Source organism: Parastagonospora nodorum (assembly GCF_000146915.1).
Source record: "Parastagonospora nodorum SN15 chromosome Unknown scaffold_1, whole genome shotgun sequence".
NCBI classification, from domain to species: Eukaryota; Fungi; Ascomycota; class Dothideomycetes; order Pleosporales; family Phaeosphaeriaceae; genus Parastagonospora; species Parastagonospora nodorum.
This window is the reverse complement of record NW_001884549.1, coordinates 2361115-2383722: the sequence shown is the minus strand read 5'-3', so window position 1 is coordinate 2383722 and position 22608 is coordinate 2361115. Positions and strand designations below refer to the sequence as shown.

At 52.9% G+C, this 22608-nt stretch overlaps 9 protein-coding genes across 9 annotated transcripts; 4 read left to right on the top strand and 5 right to left on the bottom strand.

Annotated features, from left to right (window-relative positions):
* Nucleotides 1–660: 660 nt before the first annotated feature.
* SNOG_01080 (hypothetical protein) lies at nucleotides 661–2572 on the top strand (the record flags this gene model as incomplete). The annotated part of the gene is made up of 2 exons (XM_001791686.1): nucleotides 661–1165; nucleotides 1527–2572. 2 exons carry the CDS (start codon nucleotides 661–663, stop codon nucleotides 2570–2572), a joined length of 1551 nt encoding a protein of 516 aa, XP_001791738.1.
* Nucleotides 2573–2954: 382 nt separating this feature from the next.
* SNOG_01078 (hypothetical protein) lies at nucleotides 2955–5151 on the bottom strand (the record flags this gene model as incomplete). Its single annotated transcript, XM_001791685.1, has 3 exons — nucleotides 2955–3439; nucleotides 3634–4001; nucleotides 4268–5151. The coding sequence occupies 3 exons, from the start codon at nucleotides 5149–5151 to the stop codon at nucleotides 2955–2957; spliced, it is 1737 nt and encodes a 578-aa protein (XP_001791737.1).
* Nucleotides 5152–5364: 213 nt separating this feature from the next.
* Nucleotides 5365–5563, top strand: SNOG_01077 (hypothetical protein; the record flags this gene model as incomplete). The annotated part of the gene is given in 2 exon segments (XM_001791684.1): nucleotides 5365–5523; nucleotides 5543–5563. 2 exon segments carry the CDS (start codon nucleotides 5365–5367, stop codon nucleotides 5561–5563), a joined length of 180 nt encoding a protein of 59 aa, XP_001791736.1.
* A 364-nt stretch (nucleotides 5564–5927) lies between these two features.
* On the top strand, nucleotides 5928–7350 carry SNOG_01076 (hypothetical protein; the record flags this gene model as incomplete). Its single annotated transcript, XM_001791683.1, has 3 exons — nucleotides 5928–5968; nucleotides 6069–6424; nucleotides 6569–7350. 3 exons carry the CDS (start codon nucleotides 5928–5930, stop codon nucleotides 7348–7350), a joined length of 1179 nt encoding a protein of 392 aa, XP_001791735.1.
* A 787-nt stretch (nucleotides 7351–8137) lies between these two features.
* Nucleotides 8138–10912, top strand: SNOG_01075 (hypothetical protein; the record flags this gene model as incomplete). The annotated part of the gene is made up of 2 exons (XM_001791682.1): nucleotides 8138–8350; nucleotides 8507–10912. The coding sequence occupies 2 exons, from the start codon at nucleotides 8138–8140 to the stop codon at nucleotides 10910–10912; spliced, it is 2619 nt and encodes an 872-aa protein (XP_001791734.1).
* A 459-nt stretch (nucleotides 10913–11371) lies between these two features.
* Nucleotides 11372–13708, bottom strand: SNOG_01074 (hypothetical protein; the record flags this gene model as incomplete). The annotated part of the gene is made up of 1 exon (XM_001791681.1): nucleotides 11372–13708. One exon carries the CDS (start codon nucleotides 13706–13708, stop codon nucleotides 11372–11374), a length of 2337 nt encoding a protein of 778 aa, XP_001791733.1.
* A 782-nt stretch (nucleotides 13709–14490) lies between these two features.
* On the bottom strand, nucleotides 14491–17923 carry SNOG_01073 (hypothetical protein; the record flags this gene model as incomplete). Its single annotated transcript, XM_001791680.1, has 2 exons — nucleotides 14491–17461; nucleotides 17490–17923. 2 exons carry the CDS (start codon nucleotides 17921–17923, stop codon nucleotides 14491–14493), a joined length of 3405 nt encoding a protein of 1134 aa, XP_001791732.1.
* Nucleotides 17924–18640: 717 nt separating this feature from the next.
* Nucleotides 18641–20299, bottom strand: SNOG_01072 (hypothetical protein; the record flags this gene model as incomplete). The annotated part of the gene is made up of 2 exons (XM_001791679.1): nucleotides 18641–19767; nucleotides 20029–20299. 2 exons carry the CDS (start codon nucleotides 20297–20299, stop codon nucleotides 18641–18643), a joined length of 1398 nt encoding a protein of 465 aa, XP_001791731.1.
* Nucleotides 20300–20910: 611 nt separating this feature from the next.
* Nucleotides 20911–21715, bottom strand: SNOG_01071 (hypothetical protein; the record flags this gene model as incomplete). Its single annotated transcript, XM_001791678.1, has 3 exons — nucleotides 20911–21059; nucleotides 21409–21435; nucleotides 21661–21715. The coding sequence occupies 3 exons, from the start codon at nucleotides 21713–21715 to the stop codon at nucleotides 20911–20913; spliced, it is 231 nt and encodes a 76-aa protein (XP_001791730.1).
* Between the last annotated feature and the right edge of the window lie 893 nt (nucleotides 21716–22608).

Below are 22608 nucleotides of genomic sequence, written 5' to 3'. Positions count from 1 at the left end.
TTTGGCGCCAGTATATTGCAGAAACCCAGTTGCGCTGAGCCTTCATATTATGCACGCCCTCGTAGATCGTCCTCTCTTTACTCCGACGATCCTGAAGTAAGCCCGGGTATGATCTCGTTGTACACCTCGGAAGCTTCGGATGAAGAGCAGCAGTTTTTGCCAAAGGTCTATGAACTTCCTTCTCAGCATGTACCTGCTGAGCTATTCACCATTCGAAATCGGCATGAGCTTGTGGGTGGCGCAGTGGCTGGAATTGATTACCAAGCGGTGTATCTCCGGGAGCTTGAGGGAAATAGACCCGGGTCATACTCTGGATGGCCAGGTAGGCAAGCTTGCATCAGTATTGTACCAAGCTCACTTTCTCAGAAAAGCATGGAGCCTTCACCTCGCCTTTCTACCATCTTCCAAGAGATTGAGGCTGTGGTCGGTTTGCCTGACCAGGAAGAGTTCCTACTTCGGCACGTTGCTGTATGCTCACGCGCCAATCCACCACCTTTGCGTAACTGCTCACTGTGCAAACAACCGCATAGAGACCGAGGTAGGAGAGCCATCGGACTGCCTGGCTGTGGTCACTTCCTGCACGAGGGGTGCCTTATCGCCGATTTTCGAATTCGCGATGAGTCTATCGGTCGATGCCCACTTTGCCGTCTCGCGTTATGCATGCGCGATCTAGCTGACTGCTTGGAGACGGATCGCAAGGCTATCTTTGGCTCTCAACACACTAGACGACATGATGAGGTGCGTATCGAGTTTCAAATCCGAGGCCAGATCGCGCGTTTGCAGTCTGAAGAAGAGTTCGCTGCTGCACAGCTGCGTCTTCTCAAAGACTATATCGAAGTCCATGCGGATGAGTGTTGGCAGCAGTGGCAAGCACATACTTCCACGGAGCCCGACTGGTTCGGCGAAGTAATCAAGCCTTCCATCAAACTCTTCAAAGGTTGGAACTTGCCATCGCAACAAAGCCGATACTTCTGCGATCGCGATGCGTTCCTCAAGTTTGTTGCATGGGCCGAACTGGTTCGTCTCATGAATGTCACTAAGGTGGCCGCATCAAAGGTACAAGGCCCACGTACACCTTTCCCTTCTCTTGCTGAGTTACACCGCAAATTTTTTTGGTCGAAAGATCGGTATGAGAAGGAGAAGAATATATGGAAGACGACTCGTAGTGGGGTTCTTGATTGCGAAAAGGTTGCGCAAGATGCTTACAACCTGGCCATGAGCACACTATCCTGCCTCAACTAATCCCGTATGAACAATATGATCACATGCAATCGGATTCATGCTCCACATGCAAGAGAATCTCATGTGCTTTCACTACATCACTCTCACCAATACATTCACTACTGTCCCTTTCACGTGCTCAAGGCGTTCCCTCTCGTCAGTATTCACTCTCACCTGTAACCCGATTTCCATTTTCGCTGTAGCCTCATGACTAGGCAGCGACACTTTTTTTTCTCATTTGTTTTGATCGCCCGTCACAAACCAAGAGTTGCGAGAACCCGGAAGAAGCGCACCAATGCCAACAGCCAAAGCGCTCAACTTGATAGCCATGGCGCAAACCGAGAAAGCCGCGCATCACCATTGCAACCACTGCGGCTCGACTCACGCGAATGGAGAGCTTCCATGCCAGGAATACTTCCTCGAGCGGCATCTCATCCCAGCGCACCCCGTCACCGTGCTGCCCTCTGAAGGCACAGGGTGTGGCATTTGCCTCGAGAACATCAGTCTCCCACCTTCAGCAAGCGAATGTCAACATCTGGCCCTCTCCAAGGAGGTAGTCTTCCTGCTACCATGCCGACACTTCTTCCATCAATCCTGCATCCTTATCTGGCATTCGGGTATCCGGCCTGAGCGCGATACCTGCCCGATCTGTCGTCGCACACTATTCATCGCAGACCCTCTAACGCCAGCCCAGCTCGACCTGCTACACGAAGAAGAGCTCGAAAACCAGCATACAGATACTGTAGAGCAAGAGACAGAGCAGGAGAACGAGTTGGACACAGATCCAGACGATCAGCGACCTACGTGGGTGTTTATGAACGGAGAGTTCATGTCGATGGACATAGTCGCCGGTCTGGTGATCAAACGGGAGTCTGACAACTTAGATGCCGTTGGCCATTTCAATTGGTACGACGTGTGCACGAGCATACACACCGCCTTGTTGACCGTCAATGGTCCCCTGCGACCCATCTTCCGCGAGCATAGGGACACGTTCGTCTTGTGCGTCCATGCTGCAGCCGCACTAGTTGCTATCGAAAATAGCGACATCATCATGGCGGAAGCAGATAGGGACGACTTTCTTGTTTGGTTCCGGTGCCTCATATCAGACATGAGTGCCGAACTAGCAGAGAAGCTCTGTCAAGAGATGAGCAAAGACGGTCTCTTTGTCACGCCATTACAGCCGATTGTGGTAGCACCGTGGACCTACCGAGAACGCCCGCACATGACCACCGATGCCTTCCGATATATTCTAGGCGATGTGATCAAGAGCAGAGAGGGGAGAGAGGGCAGGGGATTGCGCGCAAGATTGCGCCGCGTCGCAAGGAAATTTTGGCCGAGCCATTGGACCTAAGACTTCACCGCATGGGCAGCATGCTACATTGCGAGGACAGGACTGGAACAGAACAGGAGCGCGTTTGATTCTTTTGAAAAGCCAGGGTTGTTCTTTTTCATAGAGGAGACGCGTCGGGACACGGACACTTGAGGGACGATTTACTCCGCAAGTTGCGAACATCGAAACAGCGCAATGATAAGGCTGGAATTTAAGGTTGGTTTAAAATGCATTACATTCGCATACAGCGTTGGTGATATGAGAAGAATAGGTCGCGTTATTTGAGGCAAAATGATGTCATGATATGCATTGCGTCTAGCGGAAGATTCATCTAACACCAATCTGGCGTTTCAAGGCTACTAACAATCACCATATCAACTTGAACTAGAAGCGCGTAGTGCAGCTAACACTCCGTGCTTTCGATGAGCACGCTGTAATGACAGTTCTTGCGCCTAACGACGTACTGACCGCTAGAAACGTTGAGAACAGCCCGCTTTGTCTCAATCATTGTCTCGCCTGAATCTCCAGCCATCTCGCCCACGAACTCCACCTCAGTCCCATGGAAGGAGTATCCTGGAGGAACAACAATAGTTCCTACAAGAGACGTTTCGCATCCCTTGTGCCGCTTGACGGTAACTGTGTCCGAGGGGCCGTAGACCTCTGACACAACAAAACCTGGTTCGACTTGCATGTATATGCCGACGCAAGTCTTGATCACCACAAGACCCTCAGACTCAACGATACAATCAACAAGGTCAAGGTCCCATGAGAAACCAGCCTTGAGGAACACCTCGATACGTAGGTCACGCGGATATGTAAGTGACGGAGGTGAGCACTTGTCCGTGGAGTTTGGTAGCTGACTAGATGCTTCAACTAAGTCCTTATCGGCTGGATTACGAGTAAGAGGTTATTTCCTCAGACCAAGTAGCAGATCTAAAGTCCTTGTGTGATATCAGACCTAGAAGCCTCCATGTTGCTCGCAAGACATTGATATCTGCATCAGCACGCTCCAAGCGTTGCTGTTCCGTTTTCAGATGTTCTATTAGCTTGGAGCTAATTGTAGGCTCAACAAATGTAATCACAGAAAATCCGATCAAGGAAGCCACGGGTAGTAATATCAACGTTGACGGCTGGTAGAAGAAGGATCTCGTGAGATAGTATAACGACCGTTGCGATCAGGACGATGTACTCTGCATCTGCAACAGACACAGCAAGGTCCTCGACAATATGAAACTCGGCGATGATGGGATCAAAAACCAGTCTTTCCCAATCGACTGGACCAATCCTGGCAGCTGTAGACATCTCGCGAACGGCAGAACGTATGCGCTGCTTGAGTGGTAGTGCAATACGAGCCAGCATGGCCGGATCTACACTGCACTTGCCCTGGTAGTCTTTGTCGAATATGGCTCGTTGAGCAACGCGGACAATGGATGTAACGGTTAGACTCATACTCGTTGACCTAAGTTTGTATGATTCTCCATGGGACATTTATGGCATACATTCTATTTAAGGGCTGACTAACACTGTGCGCGAGCAACGAAAGAAAATACAAAGAAGGCACGGTGCATATCTGACACTGGCGCGTCTAGACACAATGCACAAGAAACAACGCTGGCTACTTTTAGATGCAACGGCGAGGCAAACGCGATGTAACATTGCGAGGTCGTTCTAAACACTAACTACCAAACAGTAAGGTCCGACAATTGCGAAACTAACCCTGCCTCAATAATCAACGTGCCTAGACCCACGGCTTGATAAGCCTCAAAAATTGTGCGCGTATCTGCGTGCTCCTCGAAATCGGCGAAAGTATCCATCTTGACAACTAGCGCCGTAGTATTCAGGTTAGCTTCAGTGGCTCTGTGCCACAGCAGCTGCATGGTTACGACCAACACTAAAAATTCCATGCTACCGCATGGCTCCGCAAGTCCCGTTCGGTCCATAGATCTGAACCTTTTCAGGGCGTGCATGATCAAGTAAGCCCAGTGACGCCCGGTTGGTCTTACCTCATCAACCTCATTTTCTTCAACCATATTATTTCGCCCATTATGCCCCTCAGTTTCTCCTTCTCCGCTGTAATGCTGCCAGTCAGGTCCCGAATTCTCTTCGAGATCATCAAAGACAATGGCTCGCTCCACCAGCAAGCTTGTCCAGAGCTCCGAATTAGCTTCGTCCACCAGTTCTTGCCATATCGTATTAACTGCTAAGTGTATGGTAGGTAGCAGTTCAGACAGTGAATCTCTACTGGCGCTCATATCCTCCCAATGATTCTCGGGATTTTCGAAGTGCTCCATTGGGATGGAGAAATGTCCATCGCCTTCAGGGTCCGGTCTGATGCAAAGTTTTCGGCGACAGATTGGGCAGGTCGCTACCTTCTCCGCGCCTTCGGTGAGCCACAGCTCGATGCATCCGTGATGGAAGAGATGATGACAGGGCAGGCTGACGATGGAAGTGGCGTCTTCATTCCATGGCCTGATGCAGATACCGCAAATGTCGTTCAAATCTGACGGTTCAGCAGGTGTGAGTTCAAACCCGAGGAAGGAAGCTAGATCGGGGACAATAGAGAGGAAGGAGTACAGATCGGAAGTGGCTTGCTGGGACATTTTGAAAAGACTTTAGTCTGCGTGGTGCAGAAATGTGAGCAAGATGAGGGGCTATGGAAGCGGCTGAGCAGATTTTATATACTGGTGTCTCAAAAACTCAGCGGAACAATATTTTGATAGTGTCGCGATATACCTTGGATTGGCGTTGGGGCACTAGCCACGGAAAACCCACGCGCACTCAGCAAGGTACACACACTTACCTCGGAACTCATTATGTCTAGATTCCTAACGCTCTTTGCCAACACGCGAATAATCAATACTGATTGTTTGACTTTCCAGGTTTCAGCGCTTAGCGATATTGCGACCCATCTGCGGCGCATTCATGAGCACACTTCCGATGCCACTGGCCTGTATAGCTGCTCAGGTAACCATGTATGTGTAGATAACTCAGATGCTCGAGACCATACGATAGAAGAGCTGCGCCTATAAACAACGACGAGAGACAAAATTAAACCTTCATCCATGTCTACAAGTGCTCCACGGGTAGAGGTAACTACCTGCACAATCTGTTCACCGCGAAAAGTCAAGACTTCTTCGCTTAGTGCTAGAATTGACACGGCTTTTTCTGCAATACAACGCCTCGTCACTTCACGCTTTCACTCGATCTTACCCGAACAGGTTAGCGCGAACTGCTCTGTGTCGAGACAACGTGCCTGCTTTCTCAAAGGCAGCCGCCTGCCTCCTCCATATTTCCAACATCGCTTAGGAAGTACAGGCCCTTTACTGTATCCACGCAACCTTTTCCAGCATCAACTCCTGCTCCAACCACAGATGACATGTCACTTCCTGCTTCTCCCACCGAGACCTCTGGCGCTATGTCTGAGCATCTCTCTTCCACACCTCAACTACAGGTGCTGCAAGATCGCGCCTCATCAAGCTCCACTGCCGATCAGCCCCCCACGTCCTACTTCTTCTAGCTCGACATCTCCACCCCCTCCACAAGACAAATTGCTTGCTGAGGCCTTCGTCAACTTGGCTCCACTCATGAGCTCCAGTTCACAAAAAACCGGAGAGATCTACATCGTCCCAGCCGTGGTCATCCTCGACCACGCCGACACTACAACGCTGGACGACTGTCATGACGAGGATGCCGCACAGCCTGGTCCCCCTGATGTCACACCTCAGCATAACTCTTTCTCCATACCAGCCCTGACTAAGGGAAAGCACGAAGATTTCCCCTCTCGCGCCTCTTCACCGCCGGCTTTGAATGACGAGGCTATTGGAAATGATAGCCGACAACCCCGATCTCAAGGCGTCGAAGAGCCTGCACATCGTATGAAGCGTAAACATCGAGATACGCTTGCCGAAAGAGACGACAAGGAAATCGGCGTCGAGGAGGTTACAGCTCCTCGTGCAAAGAAAATGAAGGTTTAAAAAGATCCAGAGCCCGACAAAATTACATCAACGGCCAGACCAGAGAAGATGGTATCGCCAAAGAAGAAGCCTTCGGCGAGGACACGACCGAGGAAGGATCGAGTCGCAAAGTCAACATCAGCGCCGAAGATTGGGCGGAGCAGGACATGGCGTAATCAAGACCATGGGAAGATGCTCGATACTCTAGCTAATCAAGAGCAAAAGCGCATGTTGACTGCCCAGAATTCGCACCTCGCCGCGATGCAAAAGGCCCCTGGTTACGAGACAGTCACTCAGGTTGCGGCCACGGTGGAGGCTCACCAGAACAACATCAACAAGGCAAAGGTCCAGATCAAACACATAGCATCTGCTCTTGGTCCTGGTACCAACCGAAACCGAGACGTTGGCGGCAAGACGAACAAATTTGATCGACAAGACGCCCACATCGCTCTGAACACAGACAGTATCGGCGCTTGGACGGGCTCAAAGTGGCAAGACGAGCAGAATGAAAACATGATATGGTTCAGAATTCCTGCTAAGCAGAAGACACTTTCGCTAGCTGGCCGCATGGTACCCATGGCCGAGATCATTGCCAAGTCCGCTAAGTTCCCAGAATTCACCCTCATGCGGAAGGAAATGACGGAGAACTCCAAGACTAGGAAGAAGGAAGTCGGCTTTTACACAATCACGTATGAGAAACTTGAGCCCGAACAGGCTACTGCACGCGGAGAGGTTTTGCTTCGACAGGCCAAGGCTGAGGCGACTCAACGCAAGAAGGATGAGGCTGCCGAGAGGCGTCGAGAAGCTCGTGGGGGAGCCGCATCGAGGAAGAAGTCTCGTGCTTGAAATTTCGAAGATTCTTCAATGACACGATGTTGCATGTATATTTGTCTTCTTTCAGGTGCTCGTAGGAAACGATGATTACGAAATTTGATCTTAGTCCTCGAGACTTTCTTCCTATTCGTGCATACAACTCGATTTAGACCCAATAACCATATATGAAAGCCGTCCTTCACTGAATTCATTTTAAATTAGCGCCTGAGTGTCGCTTATCAGGGAGATTCACCCTCTCTAGTGTACTTTGTCAGTAATCTGCTATTATTCCAAGTCAATCTATGCAAATTCTACCACACTGTGGATGCAAGATTGTCGCTGCCAGACGTCCATGTGAGATGTCTCGAGGACGTATCGTGCTTTTGTTCATATCGTCTCTTTATAGTGTGTCCTCTCCAGACTATGGTAGTGAATGGCGATGGCCACCAGGACCGGACCACGTGAAACCTTTCTTTCACTTTCACCACCACAACCAGCCGAATGTTTCTCACATCCCATTTACGTCATACAATGGCCTCTTCCAGGCTCTGGTAAGAGCTCATGGCCCCACAGCGTCAGGGTCACCTCCATTCACCATACACTGCGCGCGCGTAGGACCGCACGAGCCCTATTTATTCTTCCCGCGCCTATGGAGAACCCTCTCGCGACAACTTCGGGGCTTGGAAAACCAACTCACGGTCGAAAGTACTCAACCAAGTGCTAACTTCCGCGAGTCTTCCTACCCACAGGTGGCCTTTTCCCCACTCTTTGCCCAGCTCACATCCCCATGTCTGGACCTCCACACCACGTTCAGCCCACAATGTCTGCTCCCAAGCGCAAGTATGTGGATGATTTATCTCCCTCTTACAAGCGTGCCATTGTCGGCTCGTCACAAGTCGGCCGTGACGTGCAAGCTGGACCAGTCGACCCTCGCCGTGATACCACAGAGTATATGCGATCACTATCACGATACCTCCCTGGTTTTAATTCCGGCGTGGCGCCCCCAGTCCCGGTGCTGGAGCCTCCTGCTGAAGTGAGACTCGATCCCCCACCCCCTTTGACGTCTAGTGTACTGACTTTCGAGAAGCTGGATCGGCCCAAGCACCAGTACATCCCTCGAGATACGAATCGGGTACGACGACCGAACCTACTTTTGCCCGAGGCGCAACAATATCCACAAGTAGACCAGCGCTTTGCTCTCTACCACGTTGTGCCGCCCGAGAGCTACCAGAAGCACACGGTTGAGCGGTGTGCAGGTGGTAAACCATACAAGCCCCATGCGGTGATAATTGGAGTCAAGGAGCCTGTGGGCACCCCAACCGACGCATCTTTTGAGGCGATGTTCGGAGTTAAGCAGGCTGCCTCTCCTCAAATCCCATTCGAACAGCCCGTTGTGCAGCATACTGAGCCCTACTCTGTGCAAGCTGCGCATCTACCGCATCATCATACCCCTACAATCGGCTACAACGACGCAAGCTCGCGCGAATATGCACGTGTCGTAGGCCAGACCTCCTACGGGCAAGTGTACAATGGAGGTAGGCAAGCAGCTTTTGCCACCGCACAGTCGAAGGACTTTGAAGTAGCCTCCGAGTATTTGGAATCCGCTCGTCGGGAGATAGGTGATAGGAAGCCCCATGTTCCGCAAATTCCCGCTATCCCAAAGGCCTATCATTTCGACTTCCACAGCGACATCCCGGCCTTCAAGCCAAGCGAAATATGGAGCTTGCGACATCTCCGCCCAAACGATCGTTCGAAGATTTACTTGGGCTTCGTCTTCTATTACAAGACAATGATCGTCACTCCTCCAAAGTCTCCGAAGTGGTGGCAGGCTTGGTCTGTCCTGAAGGACAAGACAGCGATGCTTCGTATAGCAGAACTCAAGCTCTACACACTTTTTTCACCACGCCAGGGAGAGAATCAAAAGTCTCGAGCGAAGCGAGAGGCTGAATGGGTCCAGCTGGTCGGCGATCAGGATTGCGCGTGGAGCATTGATCCTGCCACACAACAGCTCCGGCGCGTCAAGGACTCTACCACGATAGATCTGACCGTTGACTCTGAAACAGCTGTGCAAGGTCCTACTCCAACATGGAAGGCTGCGGAAGACTTCCTAGCAATTGTAGAGCGTCGTGCCGAAGATCTCGCGCCAGTCCAAGAGACTGCCCGAGAGATTGTGAACGATGCCCCGAAGCCTGTCATCGAGGTATCCGATCCAGTCCCAGAACCTGCTCGTCAGTCGAAGAAGCGACCTGCAGAGTCTGACATCGAGATTGATCCTGGCCAAGTCCGACCTCCGGCCAAGACAGCGCGAGGTCCGGACAACGACAGCCCATCCCCCGAGGGCGCTGAGTCGCCGAAACTTCCACCTTTGCCAGCATTCAAGACCACGGTCCGAGACACCCTGGAGGAGCAAAAGAAGAACGGGTTTTCTGGAACGGCCCCCAGGTACCGTGCCGACGAGAAGGAACTTGGCGGTGGGCGGACCAGCAAATATGCCTGGCTTGCACACTACCAAACGGAGCGGGTCGCAGATCAGGCAAAACTCCCACGCAAGCCAGAACTTTGGGGCTACACGGACGAAAAGAATGCAGCGTTACCATACTATAAGCGACAGTACTCTGGAGACTCCGTGGGTCTGCCTGATCACCCGTCGGAAAACATCGAGGACTACGCGACAGACAGCCTTGGACGGTACCAGTGCTTCCATACGGAGGGCAAGTGCGCGATGAAGGACGGCAAGTGCGGCCATAAATGCTGCACCGAAGGCAACGATCTCAAAGGGCTCAAGAGTAGTATTGCAAAGGGTCGAGACACGTACAGGAAAGCCGTGGTGCTCAACGTGTGCAGGAAACTTCTCGACGATCGGCACATCTTCTGGGGCAAGTTGAACGCGGAACAGGAAAAGATTGCAGTCCGTGAAAAAGCCGGTGGAAGAGTCTACAAGAAGAGAAATCCCAAGGCTCAGGCTCCCGCGCCTGCGCCTTCGCGACAAGCCGCGATTCCAGCGAAGCCAGCGGTGGTACCACAGGTGAAGATTAATCCAAAGGCTCAAGCTCTCACGCTTTCGCAACAAGCGGCCGTTCCAGCTCAGACCGTGGTGATACCAAAGGCGAAGAAAACACCCGAGGAAGAGTTCGTGGACCTCATCGCTTATCGTCGCGAGGACTACGCTCGTACTCGACACTACCCCGACTTCGAATACTTCGATAAGTGGTGGAATGCCGCGCGCCTCAAGAAGTTCAAGCTCCCTGCGACAGCCGAGGAGCAAGCAATGTGGCAGAAGCCCGGCCCGCATAGACTCCGCGACGCGCCATCCGAGGCGCAGCAGAAGAGGCTGGATGCTGCGGCTCGACAGAAGCAAGAAGCGGAGGTAGAGATTGCGCGGAAGAAGAAGGAAGCTGAGGCAAACATCGAGCGGGAGAAACAACAAACTGCTCAGGCTAAGATGAAGAAGAAGAGTCAGGAAGCCGTCGCTGCAGAGGCAGAAATACAGCGACACAAACGCAGAGCCGAGATATCGAACTCGAATACTTCCCACATCGAGCCCGTGGACGAGGGATGGCTCGATGCCGACCTCGACGACTTGTTCGAAGACTGAACAACACTCCCACATCCACTCGATGCCAAATTCCCACGCGAGACAATACGCGATGCCAGACTTCTTTTCCCCAATTTTCGTTGCTTTGCTTGTAACTTCTCCCGCGCGATGATACCTTTCTCTCTGGATATGGCGTTGGGATCTACGATTTGAGTTGTTGCGTGTTGGGACGAAACGAAAACGATTTATCGCGTTGTGAAAATGCAATACCTTGAACTATTAAAAAATCTGTGAACAATGATTGCTTCTCGAATGGAGCTGAGTTCAAGTTTAGTTTTGATGATGATAGTACTGTCTTGAGGTTTCTGAAAATGGTGAAAGCCACGAGAATCCCAAAGCCATATACACCTTACCACCATTTCATTCCATTCTATTCTCTTGTCAACTCCAAAGCTCAGCCTCGTAAGTCGTTACGCACACACACAATCACACAAACATACCGTCTCAACCCCATACCCTTTAATCCACAACCTCCAACATCCCATACGCCCTCCCCCCCACCGCCTTCCTCACCGTCTCCAGCGGATCAACCCCCTTCTCCACCCTCCTAATCTCGACCATGCCGTCCTCGCCCTCAATCTCCACTTCGACCTCCTCCTCCCCAAGCTCAAACGCCCCAGACTCCAGGAACGCGCGCAGCATGCCCTGCGAATACCCACTAACAAGGCTCGTATCGCCGTCGTCTACGGTAGCCGGCTTGCCCGTCGCACTTGCGGCCAAGTTCCAGAAGATCAGGCGCGGCATGACGTATCCAGCGTTTGCGTATTTGGCTTTGATGCGCGAGAAGGCAGAAGACCAGCGGTCCGTGCGTGAATCCGCTTGGTCGAATTGCATGTCTGAGAAGACAAAGACTTGCTTGACCATGTCGTCCTGTTTTAGTTGGTTCTTGACGGCCATGGGGAGGATGACGTCTTCGAAGACGGCAGTGAAGTTCGTGCTGCCGCCCCATGGAGTAGACTCCATGTACTTGACTGTGTCGACAAGGCCTTGGTCGGGCTTGATGGTCAGGTACGTGGGAGACGAGGAGAAGTTGATGAAGCCGCCGCCAAAGGGCGCGGCGGTGACGGAGGATATGAGTAGAGATAGCCCAATGGCAGAGTCCATGGGGACGGAGGAGTCTTTCAAGACAGGCCCGTCCATGCTGCCGCTGACGTCGCAGAGGGCGATGGAGGAGGTCAAGGTGCCAGCATCGCGGACGCGCTGAACGAGGGTAGTCCATTGGCCGTCGATGACGTTGCGTTGAATGTCGAGTTCGGCGGCGAGTTTGAGGGCTTTCATACCCTTTAGTTCGTTTCTGGATGCTTGGCGTGCGAGGGAACGAGCTTTTGCAATTAGGGTTGATGGCAGAAGAGTCGCGCCCGAGATTTTTGCGGTGCCTTTTGCGACGTCTTCGATGTATGATTTGAAGCGCGGCATGTCTTTCTTCATGAAGAGGCCCGTGTAGCGATCCATGGCAAGCGAAGGAACACGGCTGTACTCGATGTTGCTGAAAGTGTTGGCAGCGATATCGCGCTCGACGACACTGAGAGCCTTGCGAAGTGGTGAAGCATATTCCTTGCGGTAGACCTCACGGACAAGGCGGAGGTAGTGCTCGCGATTGTCCCGAGGAGAGCAGTTTGAGATCGGATCGGGCAATAGAGCTTCTGCGATAGACGATAGAATGAAAGTGTGCTTGTCGTGGAACTCGGAGAAAGTGGGCGACCATTTCGCTGCGAGGGACAGCTTCTTCAAGTCGGACTTCTTGCCTGAGTCTAGAAGTACCTTGTCTTCCTTCATCTGCTTGGCGAAGAGTCGGGCGACGGTGAAGTGAAGAGCGCGATAGAAAGGGTCTTCGATGATTTTACGCTGGACGCGATTGTTTTGATCCTTCTTCCACGTACGCCTGGCCTCTTTTGCGGTGGCCTGATCCCAATTGCGCTTGTTCTTACCCACCTTTGAGTTGTCTGGCTTCTTGATGAGAAGCGCATCCGGATCACCGTCAACCCTGAGCTGATCGTTGGCTGCGAAGACGACAAGGTTGAGAAGATCCTTCCAATAGCCATGGGACAATCCATGTCGGACATCGTGAGCTTTGTCCGGACCTGCTTCTTCAACTCCGATCGTATCGAAATTTTCGTCTACACTCATCTTCTCCGTCTCCCCGTCATCTGACTTGGGAGCCTTCTTCGCAATGACTGGACGCACGAGCCATGGCAAGTTCGTGAGGAGCGTAAGAGGGTGTTCTTGTGCGAGCCAACCGAAAGCCTTGTACGCAGCGACCCTATTGCTCTTACCCAAGTGGATGCTGCGTGCATTAAAGATGATCTTTAATGTCAGTGCCGCATCCTCCTTCCAGGCTGCGTCAAGCAAGGTCTTCAGTTGACGGCCCGCTGTGTTCTCACCAAGGTCGTAGAAGAGGTCGACAAGAGCGTTCTGAGAGGAGATGTTGGTGACATCTCCGTTCGCAGTGAGTGTCTTATTTTCGGCAGACAGGTCTTCAGTTGTGCGCTGGTAGACTTCATGCTTCTCCAGTCCCGCAAGGAATGGCGCTTTCTGTGCCCGATTGTTGTCAGGTTCTGAGGAAGCTCGTCGCTTGAGAGTGTTAGTACTCACAGACGCATGATAAAGCGGCCGTCGGGCTCCTGCTGATTCGATGTTTTTGAGCTCTTCCTCTAGTTCGTCCAAGCGAGTTCGAGAAAGTTCTTGTTTAATGAAAGCCTGAAAGTCCGCATCGTTCATGAACAGTGCATCATGTCGGGGGAGCAGGACGGGAAAAGAGGAATCCAAAACCGTATGGGTAGGCACATCGGAAGCCATGTCGGCGGGATCTTGCGTTGTCATGGAGTGTGGGAGGCTCCTCAGTGGTTCCTCCAATACTGTCTTGGTGAAAAGTGTCGACTTTGCGTGTACGGAAACCCAAGATCAGCAAACCAGCCGAGAGACTGAGAAACAAAAGCGCAGGCTCTGGAAAACCTGGGTCAAGCTTGTTATAACCAGTAGTCTAGCGTCACACAACAACAAACGGGAAGGCGCATGTTGTTGCCTGGTCACGGGATTGTCACACCTGGCTACCGCCTTTTGCCCCACGACTGCCAGGTGAAGTTGAAAAAAGGGCGCAGTAGCAGTTCCCAAGAGTAAAGTAATGTGGCCGTATTGGTGTGGGAGAACACGCGCATATATCCATAGATGCGCATGTGTAGCTGAGGCGGTGCCAAGCATACGCCTGTATACACGTGCAGCCCTGGAGATACGTCTTGTCGATGCGATAATATCTGAACGATGTATCAATCATTTATGCACATAGGATGTCAATCAGAAGTACCAAGCGGTTCAGATGATGATGAAATTTTCCTATCCGTGTGTATCCTATACCCCGAAGACGCTATGCAAAAACCAATATCCTACACTGAAGACATTCATGAAACCTGAATTAACATGGTAAAACGAGGAAAAGCCAACAGAGAAAGCTATTTCGTCAAGTCGTTAGAAATGTCAAAACAATGCCGCCGGTCGTCGTGTCGTGCTTCCCAATCTACTACCGAAAACAGCCAGAGTCTACGCAAGAAAAGCCAGCGCGCAAACTCTCCAGGCATACCAATCTATGCAGCCAAGAAATCCTCATCAACTTCATCCGCACCAACCTTCGCATCGTCATCCTCCTGCTCCTCAAACATGCCTGAATCGCGCCAATTGCGCGTCGTCATGCGCTTCTTGCTGCCCTTCTTGCCGACCTTGACCTTTTCCGTAGTCTTGACAATCTTGCCCGTGGCGACCTTTCGTAGATCAACGTCGCGAGCCTTGACCACGACGTGCGCGGCCTTCATGTCCTGGACAGCCTTGAGAGTGTCGGCGTTGCGCGCCTTGAGTGCGGCGGCGAGGACTTCATTTTGCTCAAGGAGTTGGCGGTGGGAGAGCGTGAGGGCGTCAATGGTCTCGCGCGTGTCTTGTTCTTGCTTGGCGAAGCGCTTCTTGAGTTCTTCGATTTGGGTCGTGAGGGTGTTGATGGTTTCGATCTGCGCAGTGCCCATGACCTTAAGCTCTTCGATCTCGGTCTCGAGAGTGGTGACGGTCTCTTCGTGCTCGGCGGCGAACTCTGCGGCGTTGGACTGGTGGTTTTTGATGGTCGCTTCGAGAGTGGATATGGTGGCGTGCAGGGCCGTGGACTCCTTGGAGTGCGAGTTCATCATAGAGAGAAGCTCGTTGGCTTCGGATTCGACTCGCTGGGAGAGAGACGCAATCTCCTTCTGGTTCTTCTCGTTATCGGCACGCTCGACAGCAAGGTCATCCTTGAGCTCGACGACCTCCTCCTTGAGCAGGGTAGTGTCCTGCTCGTAGAGGTCATCCTTGTCAGCAATCACCTGGTTGAGACGCTTAATCTCAACCTGCTGTTGCTGGACTTGGTTGCTGAGATCGGTGATGTTGGCCTGCAGAGATTCGATGGTGGAGTTGGAAGAGTTCTCCAGGGCGGTGTACTTTGCCCTCAGATCAATGAGCTGTTGGTTGAGGACGGCGACCTGCTGCTCACGGTCCTGTTCAAGCTGCTGGCGAGCCTCCGTCATGTTGACCAGATCGACGTCGTAAGTCGCCAAGTTGGCCTCAAGATCCTCAATCTGCTTGCTCAGCTTCTCGACAGTCTTCTCCGCAACGATGCGCGCCTCCTGCTCGGTGTCGATCTGGTTGTTGAGGGCATCCTCGCGTTCTTGCGACTCTTCCTCAAGCGCCTCGATCTGCTGCTGCTTCTCTTGTTGCAGCTGGAACAACTTGGCGCGAAGCTCGTTTGCCTGAATACCGGCGTTATGCACGGCGGTGTTGAGGTCTTCAATCTTCTCGTTCGCGTCATCAAGGGCAGCCTCAGTCTTCTCACGCTGCGCACGCTCGGTGGCCAGATTGTCCTGGAATTCCGTGATCTGTGCACGAAGATCGACGATGGTTTCGTTTAGTCCCTCAATGGTGTTGGCGTACTCGTTGGCGATCTCAGCCTGCTCGTCGCGTTGCTCTTCTGCAGCTTCGCGGGCTTCAGTCTGCTGGGTGAGTCGCTGAACGAGCTGGGTGAGCTCCTCGGTGAGCTTCTCCACCTCTGCCTCTAGGCTCTCGATGCGACGATCAAGATCCTCAATGTACTCGCCTTTCTGCAGAGCATCCGTCTCGGCAGCTTCGCGAGCATCTTGCTCGACAGTAAGGTCTGCCTCAAGAGCACTGACCTGCTCACTGTGCTCCTGCTCCATGCGCGCAATGGTCTGTTCATGCTCGGTCTCGAGACGGGTGACGGTCAGCGTGACTGATTCAAGGTCCATGCGGTAGGTCTCGGAGGCGTCGCGAAGGCGCTCAAGTGCGGTGTCCTTCTCCTCGACTTCGCTGTTGAGTCCGTCGATCTGAGCGGTCTGGTCACGCAGCTCAGTCTCTTGGCCTTGAGTCAGCTCGGTCAATGTGGTGATCTGCTCCTCGAGATCCATGATGGTCCGCTGCTTCTCCTCGTTGCTCTTGTCGAGGCTGTACTCCTTCTGCTCAAGCTCCTTGACGCGGTCCTCTGAATCGCCGAGAAGATCCAGGACGCCCTCGAACTGTCGGCGCAACAGCATCTCCGTCTTCTGGGAGGTGCTCAACAGGGTGATCTTCTCCTTGACCTCGGCGAAGATACCCCTGAAGAGCTCGGGAATCTTGGATAGAAGCTGCTGGTTTGTGAGGCCAATAGTCATGTTCGGGAAGAAGCGCTCAATCTCCAGGCGAAGGTCGTCAAAGCTATGGCGTAGCTCCACGAGAATCTCGTTGCTCGTGGAGCCGTGCTCGAGGAAGCGCAGGTTCTGCAGCGCGATGGTGACAACGCGAAGAGCACCCTGCGACTCAGCGAGCTGGCGGGTGTATTGTTGGATCTCCCGTTCGTAGCGCTCCACGGCCTGGTCCTGGATCTTGTCTGGGATGGCAGTGTCGTCCTCGATGAGAGAATCCTCAACCAACTGGGAGACCTCCTGAACAGTCTCAAAGGTCATCTGGCTGGAGAGCTCCTCGACACGCTGGGAGTATTTGCCCTTGGGGTCGGCAATCAGGTCGATATCGCGAGAGAGGCTGAGTTCGTCTGGGTGGACCAACATCATTGGCTGGCCCTCGTCGTCGGACATGTCTGCGGGACCGTCGAACATGCTCATCTCGCGGCTGTCCTCGCGCTCGCTGCCGTTGTACAGCGATGACGCACGCAGAGCGTTGAGCTCCTCCCGGGCTTCGTTGAGCTCCTGCGCCAGTTCGGGTGTGCTCACGTCGATGTTGCCCAGACGGCTGGCCTCCAAGCGGTACTCTAGATCCTTGATCTTGGCGTCCTGTGCCTGCAGCTGCTCGCGGAGCTGCAGCATCTGCTTCTTGTCCTTCTTCTGGTGGTCCTCGTAGCTGTTGACCTCCTGGCTGAGGTGGCTTCGGCGGAGACGGCGGCGGGTGCGTCCGTCGAGAACGGCGGTGAGGGGGGCGTACTGGAAGTGGGTGTTGTCGATCTCCTCGTCGACACGCTCCACACCAAGCTGGGCGGGCAGCGAGTGACGAACACGGCGCATGGTCGTGTGGTCGCGCTTGACGGCACCGATGCGGTTCAGGTGCGGCGTGAGGGCCAGACGAAGCCTGCGCCGACTCGGGTGCAAGATGGTCTTCCTCGTCGTCGTCGTCGTCGTCCATGACAGCGACTGAGGCTGGGAACTCGGAATGGCGGCGGCCATTGTGGCGGGTGGTGGTAGAGGTGCTGCTCTGCGTGTCGACGTGGATAGTGTCTCCACGCTGTGAGCGCGAGAACGACTGCTGGATCTCTTCGGCAATCTGGTCCTCGTCGTCGTCCTGCACGCGCTTGGCACGCTTCGTCTGTGACAGCTCTAGCGGCGAGGCAGTGCGCTTGCTCGAGGAAGCCACGTCCTGGGACTGGGACTGGGACTGGGACTGGGACTGGGACATCTGCGACGATGTCTGGTTCTTGCTGGGGCGGCCCCGTTTGCGTCGTGGGGCGTCACCAGGGCCCTCGTGGTGGTGTTCCGACGGCAGGCCACTGAGGCGAGCCATGTCTGCGGGTGCGTGGGAGTTTGGTTGAGTTGGGGCTTTGGGTCGTGTTAGTGCAAGGCCGCAAACAGAGCGAAGGGCTGCGTCAGGGTGTGTACCTATCCAGAAACCAAAAAAATGCTGGTGCCCACGCAAATGTCGCTGGGTGCTCCGTGGTCTGGCCAATTTGTGCGGCCAATTTGTGCTGGCTGGCGAGGTGGGGATAGTTGTGATCTGTGATCTGTGATCTGGCACGGGGGAGAAGTGGGCGGTGGGGTATAGGCAGCGGAAGGATTGAATTGCTATTATTGTGGTGGGAGGGTGGCCAGATTGCTGCCTGCGCCGTGGTGAATTGAGGTGGTTGGGCGGGCGCGGTGTGCAGGTGTTGCTACGTCACGAAAAACATTCATGCATGTATACTTTAGCTGCACGCGTTCTGTCCCGCGTCGCGCCCTTGGTATGCACCCGCAAACACTTCACGCCTGTAGAACGCCATCATCGACGCGTAAAGAACTGGTTTCTTGCTGTTTACAGCCCGTCATTTATGCGCAACGCCATTTCGTCATTTCGTTGCCGCGGAGCACTGGCCGTCTGGAAAATTAACGGGAGGCCCATGATCCCTGTAAGGAGATCCCTGCAGCAAATCAGGGCCGTCGAGATCTGTGAACCTTCCCTCGAGCATGCACTCTGTCGCATCGCATTGTGTACATGGCTTGATTCGTAGCAGACACATCGGCGTCTCTACTTCTTCAGCAGAAAGTCGCTTTGCACCAGCAGGCCCTTCGTAGCGCTCGCCACCCCATACAGCCCACCAAGCGGCCATGTGTCCCAGAAGCGCCTGTACGCCCATTCACTCCAGCCCTCCACCCTCTTCGCCCTCTTTTCTCCTACAACACCCTGCAGATCAACCTTGACCTTGTCGTACACGCTTGGCAAACTCTCCGCATGGTACTTTCTCCTGAGCTCCTTGTACTTCTTCTCGTCGTAAATATCCCAAAACTCCTGCTCGGTGTAGTACGCATGTGCATACAGACACTTCATGCCGCCCAGTTCGGTGACCTTGGCCTCAAAGTCTCGGTTCAGTTTGATGAACGCGTGAGAATCGGCAGGCCCCATGTCCCAGATACCAACGTCCAGTAGAATGTCGTCTTTGATGTTGTTGCCTTGTGAAAAGCTGCGCTCGTCTCGCGGTGCGGATTTGACAGGACACAGCCAGAGCGGCCAGATTCCTGTCCTTTCATCTGTCCACTGTACGAACTCTTCGGCGGCGTCGTAAGGCACCCCGTAGTCCTGGATGATGGTCCTGGAGGCAATGCCGGACCGGTGCAGAGCGTGTACCATCGTCCGGGAGTACATGAATGGGTCGAGTAAGTAGCGAGTGATGCGATTGAAGGGCGTGACAAAGTACTTGAAAGCGCGCAGGCCGCTCCAGAAGACTCCCCTGTCGTATCGAAAGAGATAGGTTTGCACCGGTATGGTTTCCTTGAACTCTGTCGTTTCGCCCTCAAGCATCATCAATACATCTTCTGCGTGCATGTAAAACCAAGGGTCCTGCGCTCTGTCGAACCTCTGAATCTTTCCTCTTCCGGTGCTGTTCGTCAGACGTCCAATCATCACAACACCCCGTGTCATTGAGTACATGATTCCATCCATGTAATCTACGTCCGGCTCGTTCTGGTACTTTCGTAGCACCTGCACCGCCTCCTGTGTGCTAGTGACCGGAATATAGTGCAGTTCAACATAATCCCTTGCGTCTATGAGCTCCATCTCCACCAGAGTAATGACGCCTAGGCTTCCGCAACTTCCAGCAGCTGTGAAGAACAGATCTCGGTGTTCTTCCGCTGTTGCCCAAACAACATCACCATTGCCTAGAATGATCTCAATCCCGGATATGGTTCGGTCGAAGAGGCCATACTTGTACGAGCTGCTTTCTCCGCTGGTGCCGGCAAAGCTGAAAGACAATTAGCAACGACGATCCTGGATACGTTGTGGTCTCAAAGTATATTTGCCACAACTGGCATAGCTGGGTAGGAGCGTCAATTGGCTTACCCGCCACCCACTGTTATGTTGGGAAGTTCTGGTAATACATGTTAGAGCTCATTCCAGCGCATCCGCGACTCAAAGCTCACCCATGACAACCTTTGGCAGCAGTCCCTGTGCCAAAGTTGCTTCTACAAGTCGATCCATCGACACATTCGGCTCCACCAAGACCGTCTTCTTCGCTTTGTCAAACTGAAGAACATGGTTCAATGAGCTGACGTCAATGATTTGACTGCGCTGGCGCGACGATTGCCTCGTCGAAAGTGTAGAACCATGGTAGATGCGAAATGGTGTTTTGGTCGCACTGAAACGCGCGACTTCCGCAGCCAGCCGAGCCACGGTCGATTTGTGTTCTTCCATGGTGAAGAAAGCTTGTTAGTGATGCGAGCGGAATGATGAACACATAATGCCGATGTGGTGTTGAGGTCGATGCCTAAGCATCGGCAAGGCTGAGCCTTCTCCACCTCGCTATCGGCTTCTTCGATCCTTCCTGTTAGTTCAACGTTTCCTGTGATGCAGGTACGCGCGTGACTGCGCTGTTAGTGTTCACATAACGGTCCGATCTGGACGGCACGAACTGCATTCTTGAATTACATTCACACTGCATGCGCACTCCAGAGACCGGCAAATTCAAGGCAAAATGCGATTTTGTTATCGTTCTCGCGGATCGCGTCGTTCGCATCGTCACCGGAAGCCCGGATGTGGGACCCACTCGCTAACTAAGCACGCTAACGTACCGCAGCTCGTCAGAATGACAGGGGTGCAGCAAGCAGCAGTCCAATACACAGCTAGAAGTTATATGAAGGAAGGCAAGGCTTCAATTACAACAGCAGAGTCCTGCGTACAACTGCAGGCTCCCTAATCGCTTTCCATCGCTTTCCATCGCATTCCATCGCAGATGGGCAAGCTGCCATGTAAACGCCACCTGGACTTGAGTTCGCCCGCCTCGCGAGCGAATGTGGCTGTGCTAATTAGAAAAGAGGGGGTGTCAAATCCAGACACTCGAAAAGCCGGGCTGATGGACGCAAGCAGGTGTCTGAGAGGACAAGAAGGGAAAGCTGGAGCTCTGGTACGTGGGTGGGAAAGCTAGACATGATCCACTTCCATTCGATCTGCCGCACTGTAGCACGAGTCCACTCAGGACTTCGTACTCTTCAGCGTCTGAAAATCCAGACTGCAAAGCTCAACTCGGATCATTGGGCAAGTGCAGAAGAGGAGATTCCCAATCGACATCCTTCAGTGATTTGGATCAAGTGATGTTGATGCTACCCGCGGCTACAGAGTTTCCAAACGCCAAGGCCTATCCTGCATAGCGCAGTCGATCAGCTGCCATAAAATCCGATAGACTGAGTCTATTTGCCATGCACAACTCCAACGGTTTCATGCTGATAAACAGTCGCTTTTCCTCCAATAAGATAAATAGCAACAGTCTGACACGTTGATACATATCGGCACTAACTAGAACGTACCAGGATGCAACTCGGCAATTGGATACCCTGTTGTATATTCAATACAAGGGGCTTGCCCTTTGGTCTGTCGGGTAGGTGTCTTTGCTGGCATTTTAGAATTCTGTGAACGACGAGGTGGAAGCGGTTAGTACACGTTCGTGTTGACACTGACGCCTAGCGCTGATGGATGGAAGTTATTACCAGACGTTCACCCTGAAACTCACACATAGTGCTGACGGGCCAAAGCGCACAGCCGAAGGACGGTTCACGCACTGATAAGGCGGAAAACCTCGCCGGGTAGTTCCGGGACGTGTACACAGATAGGCATGATGGGACAAGATTTGCTGGGGAAAGCTTGATAGTGCTTAGCTGGATGGTTCGGTCCGAAGCTGCCCTGTTTCCCACGTGAACAGCCTCGATAATACAGTCTACTGCCGAAGACGAGGCTCACTCGCTATACATGCGAGTACTGTGGGTAGACAGAGAGGATGATTGTTTGGTCAAGGGCACTTGGCCAATGTAGCTGACCCCAGGAGCCACTCATGTCTAGAGACCGTGAAAGGAAGCTACGCTACAATGCGTGGAAGGATACTACTAAACCCACCCTTGACCAAAGGAGATCTGAGAGGATGCGCAAGCACTACACAGGTAGAAGATTCCAGTAGATACCATGTTTACGGCCGCAATCAGTGCAATCAGACCTAGGGGTATGGATGGGAAATAGAGTTTGAAAGTTAATGTCATCTCCGCGTAGAAAAAAAAAACTCACCAGCTCGTGAGAAGTCCTCGTGTTAGTAATTTAACCACCTAGAATGTCCGATCCGTGCGGGCTTATGGACACTGCATGTATTTACTTCGTAAATTCCCTCCATGCCGGCCCTTTTTTACTACCAGGCCCGAGTACACTATTTTCGGTCGTAGTGGTGGCGGTGCACCACCCGAAGGATCATTGATCGAAATCTATGTACATTGTATGTAGTCGGCGAATCTCCAAGACATTTCCGTCTACTCACCTGGATAAAGGGAAAGATTGGTAATGCGAGCCCAACGCCTCCCACGTACTTGTACAGACGAGGGTGTGGAACCAAAACGGGTCCATCTGGGCCATACGCGCCTAGATACTGCTACCCACATGCAGCTACGATTCTCCTGTGGATCCGACCCTCAAGCGAGGTATATCCGTGAACGGTACATGACTTTCAAACCGTCACTGTGTCTACA